Below are 24844 nucleotides of genomic sequence, written 5' to 3' on the forward strand. Positions count from 1 at the left end.
CCACAAACAAACAAACCAAAGAACAAAAGACACACCACATCTTTTCCGACACCAGTTACATGTACTAAACAGTTTCTGACAGTGTCCCATGTCTGTGGTTGAAGATTTCATGCGTCTATGGAGTCCATCGGACTGCACAGCAAGAAACACACAGGAGTACCATGAATATGCCTCCCTTGTTTTCAAGGTTTACTTTAAATGTGTGTGTGTGTGTGTGTGAATATGTGCACAGGTGGCAGAGGCCCATGATAGCAGCCAGAAGAGGACACTAGAATCCCTGGAGCTGGCGTTACAGGCGGCTGTGCTATGAGCCACTTGATACAGATGCAGGGATGTGAACTCAGGTCCTCTTGAAGAGCAGCAAGCACTCTTAGCTGCTGAGCCCTCTCTCCAGTCTCAACACTTCAGCTTTTAAATTAAGGTCTTTAATGCATTTTGAGTTGATTTTTGTGCAGGATTAGAGACGTGGATCTGACTCCATTCTTCGGCTTTGCCAGCACCGTCTGTTGACTAGATTTTCCCTAACTCCAGTGTGTGTATGAATTTGTCAAAGATGAAGCTGTGGTTTATTTCTGACCCTAATCCACTGGTCTACATGTCTGCATCTGTGCCAGTGCCAGCAGGCACTCATCACTATGGTCTGTGGTGTGATCTGAGATCACTGTGCTCTGTGGTGTGATCTGAGGTCAGGTACCGCAGTGCCCCCAGCAGCATTCTTTCTGCTTAGGACTGCTTTGCTACGCATGTTCCTTTATAATTCATATGAATTTTAGCATGTTTCCCCTAGACCTGAGAAAATGTCACTAGAATTTTGCTGGTAATTACAATGAACCTGTAGATGACTTATGTTTTTCTCTAGGTTTCTAAAGGTTTAGGTTTAACATTAGGCTTTTGATCCTTTTCTGTGCAGGGTGTGTGTAAGAGAAAGAGATGCGGTTTTATTGTTTCCCATGTGGTCACCTAGCTCCCCAGCACAGTTTCTTTTTGATTGATTTTTATTGAGCTCTACGTTTTTCTTTGCTCCCCTCCCTGCTTCTCCCCCCCCCCAACCCTCTCCCAAGGTCCCCACGCTCCCAATTTACTCAGGAGATCTTGTGTTTTTCTACTTTCTATTCTACTTCCCATGTAGATTAGATCTATGTAAGTGTTTCTTAGTGACCTCATTGCTGTCTAAGTTCTCTGGGATTGTCATTTGTGGGCTGGCTTTCTTTGCTTTATGTTTAAAAACCACTTATGAGTGAGTACATGTGATAATTGTCTTTCTGTGTCTGGGTTACCTCACTAGCTCCATCCATTTGCCTGCAAAATTCAAGATGTCATTGTTTTTTCTGCTGTGTAGTACTCCATTGTGTAAATGTACCACATTTTCCTTATCCATTCTTCGGTCGAGGGGCATCTAGGTTGTCTCCAGGTTCTGGCTATGACAAACAAAGCTCCCAGCACGGTCTCTTGAAGAGGTCATCTTGTTGAGTGGATGTTCCTGGCCTTTGCTGAGAACGGGTGGCTGTGCTGTCTGTTCTCTTCGTGGTTCCCTTGGCTGCTGTGATGCAGACCACGCTGGTTTTGTTCGGGGGCTCTGCGGAGTCCAGATCAGGAAGTGGGAACTCCAGGCTCAGGATCACTTCGGACTTTCCGGTTTCTGTGCTTCCTTATGATTTTTAGGATTGTTTTTTCTAGTTTTGTAGACAATGCAATTGGCATTTTGATGGGGAATGGCTTGAATTTGTGGATCACTTTCAGGAATCTAGCTGCCTTAGATTCTGCTAGATTGCTGCAATAAAATACCATGGCCAAAAGCAATTGGGGAGGAAAGGGTTTATTTGGTTTACACTTCTACACTGTAGTCCATCGCTGAAGGAAGTCAAGACAGGAACTCAAGCAGGGCAGGAACCTGGATACAGAAACTGATGCAGAGGCCATGGAGGGGAGCTGCTTACAGGCTTGATCCCTATGGCTTACTCAGTCTTTGTTTTTGTTTTTTTTTTTTTGGATTTTTCGAGACAGGGTTTCTTCATAGCTTTTTTGGAGCCTGTCCTGGAACTAGCTCTTGTAGACCAGGCTGGCCTCGAACTCACAGAGATCCGCCTGCCTCTGCCTCCCGAGTGCTGGGATTAAAGGCGTGCACCACCACTGCCCGGCTCAGCCTGTTTTCTTATAGAACCCAGGACCACAGACAATGGGCTGGTCCCTCCCCCATCACTCATTAATTAAGAAAATGCCCTATAGCTGGATCATGGAGACATCTTAACTGATGTTCTCTTATTTCATATCAAGCTGACACACACTAGCTAGCACACTTTCACATTATTGGTTTTGCCAATCCTTGAGCGCAGAAGATCTTTCCACCGTCTGTAGTCTTCAGCTCCTTCCTTCTGCGCCTCCACTGCACGTCCTTCAGCCTTCTGTTCGGGCTTTCTTCATTGTCAAGGAGATCTTTTTCTCTGGTTTCTTCTCAGCAGTTGATCTCTGATGACTGGAAAGGCGGCTGACTTCTGTCTGTGGATTTCCTATCCTTGGGATTGGCTGAGAATGTGTGTTAGTCTGAGAGATTTTTAGTGGAGTCCTTTCAGGATAGGATCCTGCTGTCTTCAAGGCAATACTCTGGTTTCTTCTTTTCCTACTTGTACCCTCTCTGCTTCTTCCTCGTGACCAGTTCTCTTTTCATCAGAAGTTTTCCTGTAAGATCTGTGCCCACTGGGGACAGGGTCTTCCACATTTTTATGTGTAAGAACCTCATTATTGTCTTCTAAATTATTGAAGATTCCACATGACATTTGTTTATGTGGGCAATACCTGCTGATATTAGGCTAGACATAAAAACTGTGAGTTATACACATGAGGATATTAGAAAACATTCTGTTTGCCATCAGAGTTACATCTCACATTATATAGTTTCTAGAACAGTCTGCATATAGTCCTGAGAGAACAAGATTGAAAACAGTAACAACTTAATGTTATCATGAAAAAAGTTTCCTTCTTGTGATCGCCTTGAAGACATCTCAGGCTTCCCTAGAAGTATCTAGACTGCAATCTGAGGGCTGAGGAAGCTTCTCCAAGTCTCACTTGGAGAAGAAAATTACATTTTCCCTGATTTTTATATGTAAAATTTTTATTGTGTAGACATCAATTTTCCCTGTAGGTTAGAATAAATTTTATGCATTTAATTTAGTCTATTTTTAGGTAATAAATGTGTGTAATAAAATGTCTCTCCTAAGAATAAATCTTTGAAATGATATTGGAAGTCACTGCAGAGATGAAGTTCACTTCATAAATGTCATTTTAGAAACTTAATAACAATAATAAAAATGAGAAAAGCCATATGTCTAATGTGAAGTTTCACATATGCTAATATGGTATTAACGGTTCGATTCTAAGCTGGGCATGTGGTGCAGGCCTGCAATTCCGCCTACTCAGGATGCTAAGACGGGAGGAATCCCACATTCACAGTCTCTCTGTGCTATGGAATGAGTTCAAGGCCCGCCTGAGCAACTTAGCAAGACTTGTATATATAAAAATCAAAACACAATCAACAAAAGTCTGAGGCGGAGCTCAGTGGTAGAGTGATTGCCTAGCATTTAAGAAAACCCAGGTTCAATCCCGAGTATTGCCAAAATCATGATGAAAATAATTTTGTACACACAAAGGTCTAATTTAGAACAATCACTTTTTTGTTTGTTTGTTTGTTTTTTTGAGACAGGGTTTCTCTGAAGCTTTGGAGCCTGTCCTGGAACTTACTCTGTACAGCAGGCTGGGCTCGAACTCACAGAGATTCGCCTGCCTCTGTCTCCCGAGTGTTGGGATTAAAGGCATGCATCACCACTGCCTGGCTACAATCACATTTCTTTAGAAATCTGGGTTACTATTTTGTGATCTCGCCTGGGTCTCCAGTCACTCCCCATCCACAGTAACAGCGGTCGGAGCCGCATCCTGCTGACACCGACAGCATTTCCACCCAAGAGCCACAGCCTTCCCCTCTCTGGCTCCATGCCTTACAACCCGCTCTGGCAGATGCTCTGGTTAGGAGGAGTGGTGGCCTAGTCTGATGGCCTGTGACTTGCTGCAGCCAGTGCAGCACTATGACAGGCGTTATGCAAAGCAGCATGACAATCACCTGTACGGGACCATGCTCTTTTGATCCACTTGTCACCATGGAAATAAACGGAATGAGAGGAAGCCCAAATGAGCTTGTGAAAGAATTAGCAGCCACATGAAGGACAGAGGAACTCTAGCCCCTAGCCAGATGCTCAGCACACTGTTAAGGAGGCCACATGGAATTACCTTCCTGCTAACCTGGGATTTGCTTCCAGGCCTCTCGGTGAACTCAAAGCCTTGAAAGAATTGCCTAGTTCAAACTGTCTATGGAATGGTAAGCTAAATAAATGCTTACTTTGTTTCTTAGTGTAAGCTGTGGAAAATTTTAGTACAATGAAGGTTAACAGATATGTTAAACTACTTTTTTTTTTTAAATCGGGGACCACTAAGGCCTAATTCTGCTGTCTGGTCCTTAAGTTCCTTCTTCTTGTCTTCAGCTCTTGTGCTTCAAAGTGAGCTGTCCCTCAGGAGGAACAGCAGAGGTGCTGATTCGAATGCAGGGGCGAGGCAGCTTTCATGTCCTCTTTCTCCTCCTTAAACAGCGTCACCAGAGTTCACAGTCACGTTCACCAACCATCACAATTACTGTCTCACCACAAATAGGGTCATTTAATGGCTGCACGGCTAGCAGCTCTCCTTGGCTGACTGCCCAGTCATGAGGCAGGAGAGCGCTGGCTTACCTGAGACTTGAAGTAAGTCTCCTGCGGGGTGGCGAGCACATCTGCCGATGCAATGTCCAGATGCATGAGCGTCTGCCGAAAGGACGGCCGGTTGCGAGGCTTACTCTGCCTAAGAGAAAGAGAGCGTGTGCATCTCAGAGGGTGTGTCTGGGGGCGCAGAGGCTGCACTCTGCTTTAGAAAACACATGTTTTATCCCAAGAACTGCTACGCCTCAGACAGTTTAGATGTACCGACGTGCAAAGGAAAACTGTGGCCAGGACAAGTATCTACTGAAGATGTGGGAAGTTAGGTCTGCAATCCGCCAGGAACAGTGAAGTAATCCGAGCTCTCCGCTGTTAGGTTTCGACAGTCACACACAACTCCATGAGTACAGGCTGGCTCTACTTTACAGGGACACACGGCCCTGATTTCATGGGTAAATCCAGCCCTAAAATTCCACAGCTCCTGTTGCTCCACCAAGATGTGGTTCCTTCTACCCTGCAGAGATGTCTCTGCTAGAGGGGAGTTTTAACAGAGAGGATAACAGAAGAAACCCACTTCTTACCATGTCTGTTTCATAAGGATTTTGAATCCATCTGGGCAAGTGGAGGGAACAGGGAGGTGCAGGCTGTTGCTCCCAACACCCCAAATGATGGCTGATGAGTCGACATCCTTGTAGGGGATTTCCCCTGTCAGCAGCTCCCAGAGAACCACTCCAAAGGACCTGCAGCGGGCCGGACACAGAGGCAGCTCAGAGGGACGGGCTCAGACCTTAGCTCTTACGTAACTAAAGACCGGTAGATGGTGTGTGCTCATAATCTCCGCACTCAGAGACTGAGCTGGAGGATCATGAGTTCAAAGACAGTCTGGGTACACAGCAGGTTTCAGGCCATCATGGCTGTAGGCTGGGACCTATATCATCAAGAACAAGTAAATTTTAATATATTTTACTAAAAAAAAGTGAGGCTTATGTAATGTATTTCATAAAGTCTCCTACACCACACTCTTATTCAAAATAAACTTCCAGTTTCCAGAGAGTTTAGCATAATCAGTGGAGATGCCTCAGAACTGATTGCTTACTGGACCTTCACTCGAATTCCTCTCCTAATACTTCCTGACATATATCACACTGGGGCACAGCTTAGAGAATCTGAAACCAGAATCAACCAGAAGGGAAGGGCAGGGAAGACAATGGAGGGCAGAAGCCAGGCAAGAGTGGGCAGGGCCCTTGAGATGGCTGGGCACCACTCACCATATGTCAACCTTCTCAGAGACGGGCTCATTCCGGATCACCTCAGGCGCCATCCACGCGACTGTCCCCGCGAAGGACATCTTGGTGCTTTTGTCACTGAGCTCCTTGGATGTACCAAAATCTGAAATTTTGACTGCATCTGTGTGAGTCACTAAAACACTTTGAAAAGAAATAAAGACAAGAACCCGGTCATTAGTGCTGAGTTAAGAGTTCTCTGAGTAGGAGACCTGAGTCAGACAGTGACTGATGCTTCATCTTCTACACTGCAGAGTTCGGCTGACAACCCCCACTGCTCTCGGCCCTCACCCTAGAGACAGCATCATCTGCACCTGCCAGGCAGCTCAGCTCCCACTACTTGCTAACCGTGACTTCTGCCAGTCGCCCTCTCTTCCAGGCCCATTGTCTCTCTATAAATAGCAGGTGCGGGGCCGTGACATCAGGTAGGCATCACATTCCCGGGCCCAGAGGAAAGTCGAGTCCTCTCCACACCAAGAATGAGCTCTGATCAGCAAAGTTCAAGTTTCTTTCTTTCTTTCTTTCTTTCTTTCTTTCTTTCTTTCTTTCTTTCTTTCTTTCTTTCTTTCTTTCCTCCCTCCCTCCCTCCCTCCCTCCCTCCCTCCCTCCCTCCCTCCCTCCCTCCCTCTCTCTTTCCTTCCTTCCTCCCTCTTTCTTTCTTTCTTTCTTTCTTTCTTTCTTTCTTTCTTTCTTTCTTTCTTTCTTCTTTGATTTGCACAAGAACCACTCACAACGTACCCTGGAACAAACTGTTTGACTAGTCCTAGTGGTGTGTAAAATCAGAATATTATATTCCCCCACTATACTGGCTCCACTTGAAGAAACTCATTCAATGTCTTAGAGTTAATGAGTTAGGGTGCTGGGCCCTAAACAATTTAGAGAACTATTTCAGCAACACAAGCCACTTGTGATCACACACGCTCCAGTACTCCAAAACCAGAGGAAGGCAGTTCTCTGAGTTTGAGGCCAGCCTGGTCTACAAGTGAGTTTCAGGCTATCCAGGGCTACACTGTGAGACACTGACAAAAAACAAACAAATCCACCCATCACCCCCTCCAAAAATACCCCAACCACTAAGAATCATAACACTCAAAAAGTATCTGACTTAGGGAGGAAGAAGATGGGGAATTTTGATCTCAATCCCCTCCGTTCTGTTACCTTACCCACACCCCAGCTATCAAATGGCTCTCTGTGTACTGAGCAACTTGGTGCTCGGATTACTTTAGGATACCTTCATCACATCCACCTGGATATAACACTAACATCATTTAGGACTTCTTGATGTTAGTCTTGGTGAAAATGTATGATGATTAGAATATTACGGGATAGCTGAGGCAGCTAAACTGATGGTGTCAGATACCATGGTTAGAACACATGGTAGTCACTAGACAGAGATGCTGGAGGAGCCTCTTCTCAGCGGCTGACCTGACATGAGGGAGTGGACACAGGTAGAGACGAAAGATAACAGAATACTGTAACTGGGGCCGGGGCAATGCTCTGCATAAGTGCATTATGCGCAAGCGCAGATCCAGCATCCACACAAAAGCCAGGCTCAGTGACACGCAGGGGTGGGGGCAGGCACATCCTGGGGGCTTGCTGGTCAGCTAGTCTAGATGAATATAAGGTGAAAAGCAATAGAAAAAGACACCCAGTGCCAACCTCTGGCCTCCACACAAACACACACACGTGTACACACAGAATCAACACACATACACAATGGAACTTTTCTGGGACGAAGGTGGGGTCATACTGACTATAGAGTTAAGTATGTAGAGAAATCTCCTGACACAGCCAGCCAGATTTATTACTATCTTCTTAAAGTTTGCCTAAAACCCACCAAGTCTGAGTCTAAGACCCAGGAGTCTGGGTTGAGTACCAGTTTCCCGTATGTACAATAAGAAAACCGATACTACTACATCTAGCTCACAGCGTTTGCCGGGATCCAAGAAGACGTGATGAAGGGCAGAGCTGTTGCAAACCGTGAACGCGGGATGGGACTGCCCAGCTCTGGAGAGGAGACTGGCTTTAGCCTCCTGACTCTCTGGCCTCTGCCTCAGAGAGCTGGGCTGCAGATGTGCCCCACATCTCAGGTAACTGTAGAGAACCTGCCGTACGCATCTGTGAACATGCCTCGCCCCCTCCCGTCCCGCCCTGGGGCCCTGGAACAAGCACTCCACTGCTGAGCTGTATTTCTAACTTGCCTCCGTGTCTCATTCGGCCATTTTCATTCTGTTGCGTTTTAAACACTTCTGAAAGGCACTTAATCTTGTTTTAAACCTAGGAAAACAACAAACCAAGCTTTCACGTGGGGGGAGCCTGGCATTAATTTTTTGAGGTGATGAAAGTTGGCTGCTTCAGATAGTAATGAAGTTTGCTGCACAGTCGCACAATCCAAAAGCCACACAAGGGAGGCTTGAGTTATGTGCCTGGCCGTGTCCCCCATGTAGATAGGTGACGAGAAGCTACCCACTGTGTGACTAAAATCAAGTTACAAGTCCGAGAGCCTCGGCCTTGTTTGATAACAACTCATTTCCAAGTAACAAAAGAGCGAACAATGGGCTCTAGAACTCACTTTGGTGACTTGAGGTCACGGTGTATGATTTTATGGAGATGGAGATAATTCATCCCACTAGCAATTCCCGTGGACCAATCCACGAGCAGCCGAGGTGTGATCTTCCTGCCAGCTCGCAAGACCTCGTAAAGCTGTCCGTGGGCACAGTACTCCATGATGATGCAGTAGCACGGGGCCTGGGTGCAAACTCCCCTTTGAAGAAAAGATAGTAAGGACATGAAAACAGGCCAATGGACACATATACACATCTGTCTCTCAACATGAAAACAGGCTAATAGATACTACACACATCTGTATCTCAACATGAAAACAGGCTAATAGATACTACACACATCTGTATCTCAACATGAAAACAGGCTAATAGATATATACACACATTTGTATCTCAACATGAAAACAGGCTAATAGATATTACACACATCTGTATCTCAACATGAAAACAGGCTAATAGATACTACACACATCTGTATCTCAACATGAAAACCGGCTAATAGATACTACACACATCTGTATCTCAACATGAAAACAGAGCTGTCCTATGGTCTAACAGAGATCTTGTGAACTGTTCTTCTCACTGTGACAAACTAGAAGCCCTTTGCTGTGACCAGGCTCCTGGCAGCCAGAAATAACCGCTTTAGCACCACTTCTAATAGCTACCTTCTCTTTGCCTGAGATTGAATTTTATTAGAAACAGTCAGGTTGGGTTTTTTTTTTTTTTTTTTTTTTTTTTTTTAAGATAAGAAGGAAAAATGACCATTGTATTCCTACACCTTCCTTTTGTGTGTGGCTCTTACTAATTTCAAAGGAATCCATAAACACGAAAAATGTACTAAAATCCAACCATGCCTTCCGGATACTCTTGAATGTGATTCATTGATCAAAGTAACAAATAGCAAAACAGCTATAGAGTGACACTGTACAATGTCCCTAGAGTGTCACGGCTCACTACTGTTAGCTATGCAGAGGGAGAGATTATTCCAGTGTGCTCAGTTTAGGGAGCTGGGCCCCAGAACAGCTTCTCAAACCCAATAATGCCGGAAGATGTGGTGTAAGTATGGGTTGGAGGGGCAAGGCAGGGAAAACGGCAGGAGAAAAAAGACAGCAACTCACTGTCTCTTCTCAGGATAGCTTCTACTTCCTGCTATCCAGGCATGCTCCTGGGGAGCTCCCTGAGCAGTGACGCATGGCCCACTGCATTCCAGAAAGCCTAAAGGCACGCCACAGTCAATCTCAGGGATCCGAGTTTCAAAGCTCTTGGCACAGTCTTCCATGAAGGAAAGCCCAGCATGCGGAAGGCACAAGCGTTTCAGTGAAGGAAATGGAAGAGACAAGGTGGTCTCCATTTGTCTGTCTGCCAGAAACTATACTCCCGTTGACTTGAAACCTATTGGCTCTGGAAAAATTATAGTCAGCCACGGTGGTCATTTTCGTCAGGGCAGTCGATGACAGAATTATGACAGCGGCTGTCCTCTGCACCCCAGCTGGCGCCCCCTCTTCCCACCTTTCCCTGCCGTAAGTGTTCTCATGAAGGAACCAAAACCACATCTCACAAAACTACCTAAGAATTAACTGCTGCTTTCTTTGGGGATATGAGTCCAATTAAGACTGATCGGTCACATGGCATCTTTCCTCATGATAGTAGTGTCTCAGAGGAAGAGCCCTCGGGGCACCTTTGGAAGTTGCTCCTAGGTTGAGGAAGAAGTTCTAAGTCCTCCACGTTTACTGAAGCCTCCTTAGTTATACCAAACTATCTCCCAGGAATCTAAAATACAGTCAAGCAGGCCAAAAGTCACTTCCCATCTTTTGTCCCACATGGGCCACAATTCCTGTTCTTCATCCTTCCCTTTTAAAAGTCAGGTCCTTTCACTTGTCCAGGCTGAATGGATGGATGGCAAAAAGACAGCTAAGGGAGTGGCTTAGGCAGCAGTGACCACAGCTGAGCTCGGCACTTTGGTGGTACAGTGGTGAGCACAGTAGCCTTCCAGCTCCAGTGATTCCCACAAGTTTACCTTTGACTGGCTCTTCAATTAGGACCCTTCTTAAACTGTGGACTGTAACCCCATGTGGGGATACACACCTAAATGTAGGGGTCAGAAGACATCTGGCAATAGTAACAGGTTTCTGAATGTCCGATGAGTAAAAATAATCCAAAATCAAATGTACAGTGGATTAAATTAGCTTTATCTTGGGATTATGGAAAGATCTCCAGTGATTTTGGGGACAGCCCTGAACACACCTCTGTCATTTTGTAGTATGGATTGTGTCAGTGGTGTTCTAGCACGGACAGCTAGGAAAGTATCAGATAACTCTGAAAACACTGGAGATACACTATAGCACTATCCAGCCACTCTGTAACTCTTTACGTAGAACAGAGCAGCACATCTGTCTGACTAGTACGGGAGGTTCCTTAGAGTTTAATAAATGGTAAAACCATATGTACACTGGAGAGCTGTTATAAATGAATTTTTCTATGATTCGATATTAGTAAATGCTTGGCTTATCAGGACAAAAAAGCGCTGTGAACAGAGGAGTTTAAGAAACCCTGGTTTCACACACATACTTAACACAACTGCTCTGTGAAATGAGTGTACTCTATGATTGGATTTAGAAAGTCATGTTTGCACAGGAAAGGGATGAAGCAAAGCCCGAGGCTACAGTATAGAGGTGTACGTCTTCATACGTTACTATTTAAGAAGGAACTCATAAATATATATCAGACAGGGACCGGCTATATCACTTCTGATGCCAGAATTGCCTTAACTGAGTTTCAGGATGTTGTTTTGTATTACCGTGAGTGTCACGGCTCACTACTGTTAGCTGTGCAGAAGGGGAGATTATTCCAGTGTGCCATTCTATCTATGAGGCTGATCTAGAGTGTGTGACAGGACTTCCCTTAATCCCTCTCTGGCCCCTGTGCATACTGTATACACAGTCCATTCCCCTGCAAGGTGAGCTCCTGGAGGGCACGACTTGGGTTTGATGGAACTTTAGCACCCTACCAAAGTCCCTAGCACTGCGCTAAGCCCATCAAGGGCTTTTGAAATATCTTCCTAAGCAGGAACTTACGTGTACACAATGAAGAAAATGGCTCTATTTCTCTAAAAATTAAAACAAAAGCACTCTAAAGCCAGTCCCCCGACAACGCCAGCGGCCTAACAAAGCGGCTGTTGACCTACTTGAAGGCGATGATGTTGGGGTGCTTCAGCTTCCTCAGGTGCTTGATGTCTGTCTCATTTTGTTCTCTTACTTTCTTGATGGCCACCTCCTCTGCCCGGAATTTTCCAAGGAAGACAGCTCCCTGGGCTCCGCTACCCAGCCACTGCAGCTCCGAGATCTCCTCAAACGGCACTTCCCAAGTATCTAGGCGTGTGGGCAAGAAGCGAGCTCAGAACTTGCTGAGGCCATTTGATGGGCCACTCTGAAAGTTCCAACTTTACCCTGTCTGGAGTGACCCTCTCCTCTAATTCCCACCCAAAGATGTGACATTCCTTTGAGTTTTGGTACTTCTATGTTGATAAATACGCATTTTTAACTGCTTCAATTCAACTAGGTCTGAGTTCTCAGAGACTCTTCTAGAAACCCGGACTCTCCCGCACTCTCTTCTGCCCAGGTTAAGCCTCCTATCCGGTCATCTTCTACTGTCTGCACACTCCGACCTTCCCCACTGCAGGTGCCTTTTCGTTCCTCTGAACGTCTTGTGTGGACAGATGCTCAATGAATCCTCTCCGAATAGATTGTCCCAACAAGCTGTCTGTGCAAACACTTCTCAGTGTTTACTCTTTACTAAGCACGAGCCCTCAGCAGGATAAACTATAACCCTGAGAGACTGCACCTAGGTCTTAATTACTTCCAAAGTGAGCCTTTCTGAAAGTCACATGATCAACTGGAAGATAAGTTAAATGCAAACTTGTAGAACAATAAAAGTGAAGCAATTAAAGGGCTTTTTCAGGCAGGCATGGGTAAGAATTTGTCTAGGAGTCTGAAGTTCAGTGATGCACTTTTATACACATCTCCAAGTTAGGAGACAACTTAGTCTGAGCCTGGATAAGCAGAGGCTCCAAGAACCAAATGTGTCTTATTATGGAATTGGATTTTAGTTGGTTCTCTGAGAGGCAGAGAAAAAAGTGCTTCTAAAACAAATTAAGGCTAGGCATAGAGATATGTATCCATTAATCCAGCACTCTGGCGGCTGAGGCAGAAGGGCTGCTCAGAGTTAGAGACCAGCCTGGGTTACATAGTGAGTCCAAGGACAGCCAGGGCTGCAAAGCTAGACCTTGTCCCAAAAAACAAAACAAAAAGTTACAAATGAATAAATAAAGTGCTGGTGTGTAGCTCAGGTAGAGCACGGTCTGTTGTATGTGGAGCTTTCGATTTGAACCTTAGCAGGACACGCACACACCCCTCCCCGATAACATGGCTTCCACATGTTCTATCCCCTAGGGACATACACAATACACTTACACAAAACAAATAAAAATGTAATAAAGTAAAAAATAAGGTAACAGACCACATTCACTGTAATAGAGTTTATAATCACTAAAAGTACAACGAAGTTTCAAGCCAAAGGGATTGCTTAAAAAAATCAGCACATTTAACAATTACATATTATACAGCCATTAAAAATTGTACTTGCTGAAGGGGTCTGGGGTATATCTCAGTGCACATGCAGGGCACTGGGTTCAGTTCCCACTGCTGTCTCAAATCAGAAAACAAATAAAAGATGCTGAAGAGTTACATTTCAGAAACGGAAAAGCCGTCACAATATGAAGTAAGCATATGCCCTTCTTTTAAGGGCTGGAGGTCTCCACGGCCTTCGAGTGTGCCAGGGGAGGGCTTGAGCACTAAGCTGCATTCCCAGGCCCTTGTGTTTACCCAGATAGGCTCTTAGCAAGTTGCTTATGCTAACCTTGAAATCACTATCAAAGGCCAGAAAGACTGAATTGAGATCTTCCTGCCTCAGGTGCCCAAGAAGCCGGAATTATTGGCATGAGCCACCAACTGCTATCACACAGACACACAGACACACACACACACACACACACACACACACAGAGAGACACAGACACACACACACCCTTAGAAGCGGGTACAGTGGAACAGTGGAGGGAGGAGTGGGTACCAGCTGCCCAGGACCTGGTCCCACAGGGTGGATTCTGCACCCGCTGTGGACCTCAAGCTGTGAGGCAGAGACATTTATTTCTATTGTTTTTGAGACAGTGTCTCATTACGTAGTCAAGCTGATCTAGAACTCACTATGTAGACCAGGTTAGTCTTGAACTTATGATTCTCCTTCATTGGTCTTGTAAATACAAGGATTAAACATGCATCACCATGTCCAGCCTGAAACAGTCTTAAAATATTAATGATTATTATTCCTAAGATAAGGATGATACACTATTTTAAATTTTGGTGGTGTGTGAGTCATTCTCTTTGAGACAGTAAACTATTCACAACATCAGAGCATATATATTTCTTCACCTCAGCTCGAGAGTAGGAACATATGTTGCACAATGATGAGAATTTAAGACCCAGTATTTTAAAATGAGAGATCATAAGCTTCTCAGACTTGGTTAGTCTCTGTTCTCAAAGTGTGAGGCTGTTGTGCCCTTACTCCAAGACAAGAATCCCTTTTTATTACAATCTAGGGCAGTCCTGCAGTCTCAAGGGATAGCGTGGTGCCGGTGTGAATTAGTCTAGTGGCCATCAGACTTGTTTAGATTTGGATTTTTGTTGTTGTTGTTGTTGTTTTATAGGTGGCAGTCTCATTATGCTGCTTAGAATTGGTCTAACTAAGTTCAAGTAATCCTCCTGCCTCAGCCTCTGAATAGTTGGACTATAAGTACATGCTACTGCACCTGACTTGGGCCATCAGACTTTTTGATTCTATAAATTATCAGTAAAAAACCTTAGCCAGGCGGTGGTGGCGCGCGCGTTTAATCCCAGCACTCGGGAGGCAGAGGCAGGCGGATCTCTGGGAGTTCGAGGCCAGCCTGGTCTAGAAGAGCTAGTTCCAGGACGGGAACCAAAAAGCTACGGAGAAACCCTGTCTTGAAAAATCAAAACAAACAAACAAAACAAATAAAAAAAAAAACCTTAACACCTCACGGCATCAGTTATTCATGCTATGTATCTATACAGCTTTATTAAAATACTAGATATCTTCAAAGACTGTGAAAATAGAAACCTTAAATGAGATAAATTAAACGGGAGCTCTAACGCTTCTTTCTATGACCTCATGTGTGTACTCTATATACCATTAGGCTGGTTGACAACAAAGTCTATTTGGCTTCAGGTAAGAGGTATGTATGACTTGATTCTATTTGGAAAGCCTGTAGGACACATAAATGGGGTGGTCACCTGACTTCACTGTTGGTGCACTCCTTAAGGATTACCCAGTTACTGGGAGCGATGGAGGAAGTGTGCTCCAAGAAGCTCTAGCTCACCTTGCTGTTGCAGTTTGTAGTCGGTGGAATACGCCTTCCCGATGATGTTCCACACGGGCCTGAGGCATCCAAACAGTCCTTCGAGAAACCCACCACCTCCACTGCCTGACCGGCTGAACTGAATCTTGATGTCTTCGGTCCCGTTCGTGCTCTCTCCATCCACCGTGCTGCTGTTCCCTGGGGACACTGTCATCTCCGATTCATCCTGCTCCCTTAGCTGAAGAACGCTGTTCTCAAACTGGCCCCTGGAATCCTCACTTACACTGGTCAGCACTGTTGTAGAGACGGGGCTGCCCGTGATCTCCAGCAGCTCAGGCTGCATAGCCTTCTCCTGGGGGTCCTCGGGGAGCTTGGGTGAAGGGTGGTTTCCCATAGCTGCAAGTTCATTGTGCTCACTAGAGATTTTGTTCTCGGTCAAGGGTAAATGTGATGAGTAGGAGCAACTCAGGTGCTCCTGAGGGCTGGCCATTGTGCCATGAGGGTAGCCCAGGTCCTGAGACGACACTCAGAGGATTATGGCGAGAGAGGTCTGACGCGAGAGGGGAGTCCAAACCCTGGAGGAAGAAAGAGAATGTGAGGTCACTCTTCCCTTAGTACTCGGACTGCACCACTTCTGTTTGCTTACAACCAAAACACTGATACGGGGCTGGAGAGATGCTCAGATGTGCTCTGCTCTTTCAGAGGACCTGGGTTTGGTTCCCAGCATCCACAGGACAGCAAACACACACATACATACACTCGGGCAAACACACATATACATACACTCGGGCAAACACACATATACATAAAAATAAATATATACTGTTTAAGAAACCACAGAAACAATGAGGATGTTGGGCAGGTTTATTACACATAATGGAATGCAGTGCAGCGGGGGAAAATAATGCATTCACTACCGTGAGAAACTGTTCACAACATATTAATATAAAGAACAGTCAGGACAAGTATTTGACACAGGACTGACAGAGCATTTAAAGGACGCTGACCACATAGTCAAGAAAAGAGACTGGAAGGGCCCACACAAAAACGAACAGTAGTTCCTAGCAGGCGGTTAGACTGAGAAGAGCCACCACGCAGTTGTGACTTCACGGTATCCCAGCATGCTCTACCCCCACTACCTTTTCTGTGGAGCCAGGTTATCATGTGACCCTCCTGCTTCCATCTCCCTCTATTACCATTTTAATCAGAAAAAAAAAAAAACATTTTCCTTATCACCAGGGAAAACAGCTTGTTCTTATATATACATACACATGACATATAGGCTATTGTATGTGACAATCTATCTTTTCTCTTTGTTTTGGTGTCTGACATTGGCATAGGTTCTCCCTGGCAGCACTCAGTTCATAAACGTTGTAGGTGCATGGCAAAGCAATTCCTGAACAATAACTGTTCTTGCCATATTACACTCAGTCTCGGGAAATACAAGGAAGCCCCAGCCTTTGAACTACTCTTTGCTCTGATCTATCGACTAGAAACACTGGGGGAGGACAGAACCTCTGCAAAGACTTGTCCTAGATTAGTCAGAGTGACAAAACTCAATGTCAGGCTTGTGGAAAGTAGGATAAGACCCTTCAAGGAGGAAACAAAGGAGAGACGGGAAAGTGAGAGCCTGTGAAACTGAAAGACTTTCGCCCAGCAGAAGAAACAACCTAACACTGTGCAAAGACAAAGCCTCAGAATGGGAGAAGGTATTTGTGAGCTGTACATCGGGTAAGGGTTCATAGCTAGAATAGCTAAAGAACTCAATTCAATAGCATTGAAATTTTTTTTTTTCTTCGAGACAGGGTTTCTCTGTGGTTTTGGAGCCTGTCCTGGAACTAACTCTTGTAGACCAGGCTGGTCTCGAACTCACAGAGATCCGCCTGCCTCTGCCTCCCGAGTGCTGGGATTAAAGGCGTGCGCCACCACCGCCCGGCAATTGCATTGAAATTAATCTGACAAAATGGGCAGTAAGCTTAAGCAGATAGAGTTAGGACAGTCAAGACCTCCATGAGAAAATGCGTAACGTCACATTATCAGGTTTGTGTAAGCCAGAACCACAAGGGGACAGCAAGTCTGGGCAAGGGCTGACTGCCGTCAGTGGACTGTGAATTAGCATCGTGATTGTGGGAAACGGTGTGGTGGCTCTGCCGGAACTACCATGTGGCCCAGCAATCTGCTACTGCACAGAGCAGGAAATCAGTCTGTCGAGGAGACCGCTGCGTCCTCACGTGACAGGAAATCAGTCTGTCGAGGAGACCTCTGCATCCTCATGTGACAGGAAATCAGTCTGTCGAGGAGACTGCTGCGTCCTGACGTGACAGGAAATCAGTCTGTCAAGGAGACAGCTGCGTCCTGACGTGACAGGAAATCAGTCTGTCGAGGAGACCGCTGCGTCCTCACGTGTTGTAGCATTAGTCACAAGACACAGAGACCTTGGTCTCTATCGGTGGAGGAGTGGATAGAGAAGTGTGATATATACACAAATATTGCATATGATGTACATTAAGCAGCCATAAAAGGATGATATACTATCATTTGCGACAACATGGATGGAACCAGAAGCCACAGTGTGAGAAAAATAAACCAGTCTTATTGTAGTAAGTCAGGCCTGAGATCCCCATAGGAAGTGAGGACGAGGGCTCACGGTGAATCGTGAGCTAGTCCATTAAGGTAGCCCATGAACAAGATAGAGATGTGATTCAACCAGTAGCCTATAAAATGAGTCAAATGGGGGGGGGGGTGAGAGAAGAGAGAGAGACACAAAGGTGACCTTGATCGGATGAGCAGTATGTGATTGCCTCTCCTATTAGACGGTTTACCAGTTTTGTCTATGGTGTCTTCAAAGAATCACCAGTCTTGGGCAGCTGAGATGCCTTAGCAAGCAAAGGCTCCTGCCACCAAGCCTGACAGATGACCTGACTCTATCTCAGAAGCTGCATGATGAATGGAGGAAGCTAACTTCCCCAAGGTTTCCGCTGACCTCACACATCTACCCATGTGAACACTCACAAACACACACACACACATGCGTGCGCACACACACACACACCAACACAATAAAAAAGGATGACTAATCCAATAAAGATGACCTCAGTCTCTATGCAGTCACTGACATAAATCCGATAAAATGCCACTAACCTAGGTGGAAGTGTGTTTGTGCCTCCCTTGGGAAGGCCACTTGGGAGTCATTCTCACTTTTTCCCCTTTCATTGAAATATTTTTTTCACTCAATATATTCTGATTACTGTTTCCTCTCTGTCCATTCCTCCCAGTTCCTCCCCACCTCCCCTCCCATCCAGATCCATGCCCTTTCTGTGTCTAGTTAGAAAACAAACAGGCACCTAAGGAATAATAAGAAAATACAATACAATAAGGTATACCAAAAACAAATTGGAAGATGATGAAAACAAATAATAATCTCACTTTCTTTGGTTATTTACTTTTATTTCCTTCACTCCTTTCCCCCAAGTCTTTATTCCTCATCATGTTAACACAAGATGACGTGAACTTGAAAGCCATTGGGTGAGGGGACTCTGGCTGAAGCAGGATGGAAAGCAGGAGAAAATATGGGAACCCAAGAAGGAAAAGGAGCTCCCTCACCCTGGGATCCTGCTGGGGCCTCTTCCAGCAAACTGAAGCAAGAGTTTCAGAGTGATTAACCAACTGTGCAAAACCCTGCTTCCTTCTCAGTCACTAGCCTGAAACTTTCTAGGAAGCTCCCTAGGAAGCTACCGGCAGAGTAAGGGCACCACTAAGCCTGTGCCAACCTACCCCTCCTGGTTTCACCTTTATGTGCCACTCAAGGGATTCTGGAGCTGCTTCAGTTATCCCTCTTAACAAAAGAGAGAAGAGAAAGGTCTCTTAGCAACCCTGTGAGATGTAACTTGAGATTCCCTGAAATGTTATATATGGGTAATATCAAAACAATTAATTACTTTCCCCTACTCTCCCTCGGGAAGTTACATACCCGCATTTGGATGCATCTTTTTTCCGAGTGCCTCTTTCACCAACTCTTGTACAAAAACAGCTTCACCAAAGTCTCCAGCCATGCCTCACTTCCCTGGCTAGTCTGTCTTCATTGCTAAAATGACCAACCCGGGTTAGGCCTGACTTAAGGTCTCTAAAAGTCTAAGAGAATTCGCTTGACTGCTGTGGGTCCCTTCAGTGCTGACATGGTGACAGCTCACCACCCTGCAACTCTCACTAAAGCTCACTGGAGCCAAGAAAGACCCTATTGCCCTTAAAGATGCTGCAGCAACTGGTACCAGATGGTCTCAGGCACATGCAGAACCCAAAGTGGAAACGGTTATAACAGAGGCAGGTGAATCTCTGTGAGTTCGAGACCAGCCTGGTCTACAAGAGCTAGTTCCAGAACAGGCTCCAAAGCCACAGAGAAACCCTGTCTCGAAAAACCAAAAAAAAAAAAAAAAAAAAAAAAAAAAAAAAAAAAAAAAAGAATCAGGAGGAGAGCACTAGTAACCAGACTGACAGAATCAAGGATATTCTAAAGAACAGTGCCCCTCACTTTGGCTGTCAGACTCCTGAAACAACAGCCCCAAGAAATGGAATTCTTATGCTAGGAAGAGAAACGGCTAAAGCCCAGGGTCAGGCAGAGGGGAAATTTGTCTCCCAGAGGGAGACTTGCAACCTGTTGGAGGATCTTGCAGGAGAAACTGGAGCTAAGACAATGATGGGTTAGTGACAGTGGGTCAGTGGACAGGACCACACCCTGACCAGAATTGCTTAGTTGTGTGTAACTCTGGCCCTTTACTTAAACCTATGCAGCATGCTAGGACCTTGAAGGTGGATTTAGAGCATGAGTGAGAGTCACTGGATCTCGTTTTCCCTCTTCTTGAGGTGGCCACTCTGACTGGGTTTGCACTGCCCCCCTCTCTCTCTCTGCTTCTGCCTCTGCCCCTCTGTCTCACTCACGCTTGCTTTTCTAATTTATCTCTGTAATTGGCTTTCTGAGGCCAGCTGAGCCTGTCTGGTTAGGGATGCCAGACCTTAATAACTCTGCTACTACACTGGAGAGTATGGGAGAAGGAGAGATGGAGACAGGTCAGGGTGGCGCACACCTGCAGGTGGAAGCAGGAGGATCGGGAGTTCAAGACCAGCCTGGACTACATGAGGCCCTGTCTCAAAAAGAAAACAAAACAGAACAGAACTAAAAGTATTCTGGGCCAGGGAGGCGCAGCAGGGAAGAGCTTGCCTAGAAGCTTGATGCTGAGACCCGGCTGCGCTCTGCTCTAAGTTATTCTACATTGTGGACACGGTAGGGTAATTCTCCAGGCCGAGTCGCGCCCTCTGACACTGACTCCATTTTAAGAGGATGATTGCACAGCCAGGTAGGTAGACATGCAAACCACACCATGTGGCCGGTGGCACCCATGAAGCACAGACTGAAAAGCGACTTCTCCCTGGGAGTAGAAAGGGTGCTGTCTTCTACGCTAATAGGGATGAATGAACGGAGACTGTTAATGGCATAGAAAAACTATCGGGGAATCAGGACCAAGGACTTACTGAACACACTAGACCAAGGAAAGGGTGCAACTCCCTCCCTGGGCTGCATGAAGTGGTGGGTAACTAACACTGCTGTGGTAACAGCCTCGCTGACCTGCCATCAGACACCTGTGATACCTGAGAGACCGCCCAGCTGCCCTGGGACTTCAGCTCGGCATGGTCTACTGTCGCAGTCTGTACAACCGCTGTCTGCCTGTCACATCCGCCCAGCGTAACCTGCCACCTATCCACCCACCTGCTCCCTTTTCTGCATTTCTTTTGCCTCTGCAGCTGGACTCCACTCTCCAGCTTCACTAGCAAATCTGTGACCCAAAGTGGCCTGACTCTTCTCTGTGAGCATCTAGAATGTGCTAGAAGCCAACATGCAAAGATGACCCTACTTCCCAGAAGTAAAAAACTGAGTCGGGCAGTGGTGGCACAAGCCTTTAATCCCAGCACTCGGGAGGCAGAGGCAGGTGGATCTCTGTGAGTTCGAGGCCAGCCTGGTCTACAAGAGCTAGTTCCAGGACAGGCTCCAAAGAGAAACTCTGTATTGAAAAACCAAAAACAAAACAAAAGTGAAAAACCAGAACCCAGAGGTCAATGAGATGGTGCTTATCTTGAATCAAGTAAGTGCTCTCCCAGAAGAAAGAGGCCATTTGGGGACAGAGGCCCGAAGGTGCTAAACTCTGGTCCCCGTGAAGGAAGTGCAGGAATTCAAAGCTGGGAAAGCGAGGAGAGGGAGGGGGACCGGCCTGTGGGTGAGAACAGAAGATCCTGGAGAGCAGCTGTGACCACAGAGGCTGACTGACAGGCCAGACTTCAGTGACCAGAAAGGCTGCAAGGCGGTGGGTGACGGGCACTGCACAGTCTACGCCGTGAGACTCACTCGCACTTCACTCTGCAGGAAGGAATCCACACACACTGCTAGTGGTTGGCTCACTCTGCACTAACCTTCATTCTAGCTGGCTCCTAGAGTGTCTGTTCAGAACAAGTTTGGCTCTGAGGCCTAGGTGTTTCTGCTGCTCCAGAGACTAAGGAGAAAGGCATCCACATGGTAAGCCAGAGACAAGACTGACCCCTGCCTGACTGAACTGGAAGGCCACCGACTGCCTTTGTCTTTCCTAGCTATCTAATCTGCTGGCTGAGGAAGGCATGAAGACAGATCTTCAGGATGCTGATGCAGTCTTCTCTGCTAACTGTTGGGTCTTGAAATAAAATGCAGCCTAAAGAGTCAACCCCTGCGTGATGGGCAACAGGGCTCCTTCCTTACACAGCCAAATTATCTTGGGTCATCTTCGGCCCCCATAATAGCCACTTATTGCCCATCTCTGTGTGTGATCTAACATTTTTGTGACTGACAGGTAAATCCTTTGGAAAGTGTGAACAGACCTCAAAGCTTAGAATGCTGTCGGGTAATATCCAAGACCTACAGCAGAGATTTCCTGATAGTTTTCATATGCCATTAACGGTCTCCGTTCCTTCATCCCGATTACTGTAGAGGACAGAACCCTTTCTACTTCCAGGGAGAAGTCGCTTTTCAGTCTGTGCTATAACCAACCTAGTTGATGTTTCCACTGATGTACTTGAGAAGGGTACGTATGGCTTTCCTTGTCATGTTACTAATTACTACACTTGAAAAGGGAGTTTAGGGTGATATAAGTCTGTCCCTAGACCATGGTCACTCATATTTGCCTCCAAAACAAACTATCTCTTATCCCCTTTGAGGAGAGAGCTATTTCTTGCATCTACAGAGGAAAGCATGAATCAAGACATGTATGAAAGACTATGGGGTAGTGAGAAACTGTAAGTGGCTGGAATGGAGTTACATTATGTGCACAGAGATGGATGCAGGAGGCTGGGATGTAGGTTACATTATGTGCACAGAGATGGATGCAGGAGGCTGGGATGTAGGCTACATTATGTGCACAGAGATGGATGCAGGAGGCTGGGATGTAGGCTACATTATGTGCACAGAGATGGATGCAGGAGGCTGGGATGTAGGCTACATTATGTACACAGAGATGGATGCAGGAGGCTAGGATGTAGGTGACATTCTGTGCACAGAGATGGATGCAGGAGGCTGGGATGTAGGTTACATTCTGTGCACAGAGATGGATGCAGGAGGCTGGGATGTAGGTGACATTCTGTGCACAGAGATGGATGCAGGAGGCTGGGATGTAGGTTACATTATGTACACAGAGAGAGATGCAAATGGACAGACAGAGATTAGAATGTAGGGAGCTCTGGATTTTAACATGGAGGTGATGAGTGTCTCTGCATTACCCTCTGTTAGAGAACTGTGGATATAAAAATTGGCTTTTTAATTATTTTCTCAGTCTTCTACTGAGGCCCAGATTTTAATCCCCTTTGAACTTTCCATCACCTTATATCTGTGAATGAGTGAAAATATCCTATCCTCTGAACTGTCATCCATCCATCCATCCATCCATCCATCCATCCATCCATCCATCCACCCATCCATCCATCCATGCATCCATATAGTTATTGAGCTATCACATGCTATGTTGCATATTAGGCATTAATGAATGCTATATGGGTTCCTACCCTTATCTTATAACTTAGAGAGCAAGATAAATAAATAATAACAACATGGTGGGATACTCTACACAGATACACACATCGTGCTGTGGGAGCACAGAGAAAGGACAACATCAGATGTATCCAGAGATGCCATGGAAACAGTTGCTTATCAGGAAAAAAAGCTCAGTTTTCTAGGGGGGTAAGGAGAACATAAGGGACAACTCTTAGAAAAAGAAGGTCAAGGTCAGACTATGGTGGACCTATGTGACAAGCTAAACCTTTGGGATGCTACCCATAAGACAAGAGAGGGACACTGAGGAATTTAAGCATAGGTGTGAAACGGTCAAACTTGTAAATTAAAATCACATTAAGGGAAGTAAAAGGTGAGTTGGAAGAGAAAGACTGAAGGTCTGGTTAGGAGGCAGAGTTCAAAAAGAGAATGGGAGCCTGAACCAAGCAGTAGAATAGCAATGGAGAGAAGGCCACCATGGTTCACTTAAACAAACGAAAAACTACTGTCTGTATGTGGACTTGTGTTTCTATGTGGGCAGGTAATCATTTGTGCATGTACACATGTATGAAAGTCAGAGAACAATTTTGGGAGTTTTCCCTCAGGCACTATCTTCCTTGCTTTTTGAGACAGGGTCTCTTGCTGGGAACCCAGTCTGGGAATTAGACTAAATGCCTGACCAGCAAGCTCCAGGGATCTGTGTGTCTCTGCCTTCCCAGGACTGGGATTACAAGCATGTGCCACCAGCCCTGGCTTTTTACAGGGATTCTAGGATCGAACCCCAGTCTTAAAGTTAGTGTGGCAAGCACTTTACTGAGTGTGCTGCCCCGTCAGCCCCCAGTGGCTAATTCTGATTGTCCCTTGATTGCGTTGCTGACACTTAGTACATTAGTGATACACATTTGGGGGTTTATTGGTCTGGGTATCTCTAGAGAAGTCTGACTAAGAAGAAAGACCATTCCTGAGTGTAAGTATTACCATCCCATGGGCTGACGTAAGCAGGTGAGCACCAGCACTCCCCTTCCTCTGCTTCCTGATATGCCCACATGTGAACCAGGAGCCGTTCATCACACAGGCACAAGCTGGTCCTGCCATCAGAGCTTCCCAGCCACGACAGAGTATTAATCCTCCATCATGAACCCAAATAAACCTTTCTTCCCTTTAATTACCTCTCATCAGGTTTTTTGATACAGCAGTGGGAAAAGCTACTAATGGAGACAGGGTAGAGGGAAAGAGGCAGAACTGGAATTAGACCTTACATGCAAAGAATGTGTGTGAGGGATGAAAACACATAAAAGAACCATGTAGAAAACTGTGAGATACCATGAAAAGACCAAGTCTTTGAATTATAGGCATAGATGAATGAGAAGAATCCCAAGACAATGGCATGGACCAGATATTCAAAAGACCATAGAAGAGAATTTCCCCAAATTAAGAAAAGATATAGGACTGGAGAGAGGGCTCAGCTGTTAAGAGATCTTGCTCTTGTAGAGGACCTGGGTCCAACCACAAGGCAGTTCATGTCCATCTGTAACTCACATATATAAATCTTTAGAAAATTAAGTAAAAAATAAAACACATGTACTTTTAATCAGGATATGCCATATGAGAAAAGAAATCATTTCTAATAAAAGTGGGGAAAAAGAAAAGATATAATCATAAAGATACAAGAAGCACACAGAACACCAAATACATAGGATCAGGAAAAAAAATCTCCCTTCCTTCCTGCTCCTGGAGGTTGCTCAGGACATGTGGTCAACTATGTTCATAGC

General features: G+C 45.7%; 1 protein-coding gene across 1 annotated transcript in view; it reads right to left on the bottom strand.

Annotated features, from left to right (window-relative positions):
* Positions 1–24844, bottom strand: part of Map3k13 (mitogen-activated protein kinase kinase kinase 13) — a 93783-nt gene that overhangs the window by 20894 nt on the left and 48045 nt on the right. Inside the window, exons 2-7 of the mRNA XM_057763508.1 lie at positions 15035–15588; positions 11768–11951; positions 8592–8783; positions 6005–6163; positions 5318–5476; positions 4773–4881 (exon numbers count right to left, since the gene is read on the bottom strand). Coding sequence (XP_057619491.1) covers positions 4773–4881; positions 5318–5476; positions 6005–6163; positions 8592–8783; positions 11768–11951; positions 15035–15503 — 1272 coding nt within the window. The 5' untranslated portion in view covers positions 15504–15588. The remainder of the gene's footprint in view (positions 1–4772; positions 4882–5317; positions 5477–6004; positions 6164–8591; positions 8784–11767; positions 11952–15034; positions 15589–24844) is intronic.

Source organism: Chionomys nivalis, chromosome 3 (assembly GCF_950005125.1).
Source record: "Chionomys nivalis chromosome 3, mChiNiv1.1, whole genome shotgun sequence".
NCBI lineage: Eukaryota > Metazoa > Chordata > Mammalia > Rodentia > Cricetidae > Chionomys > Chionomys nivalis.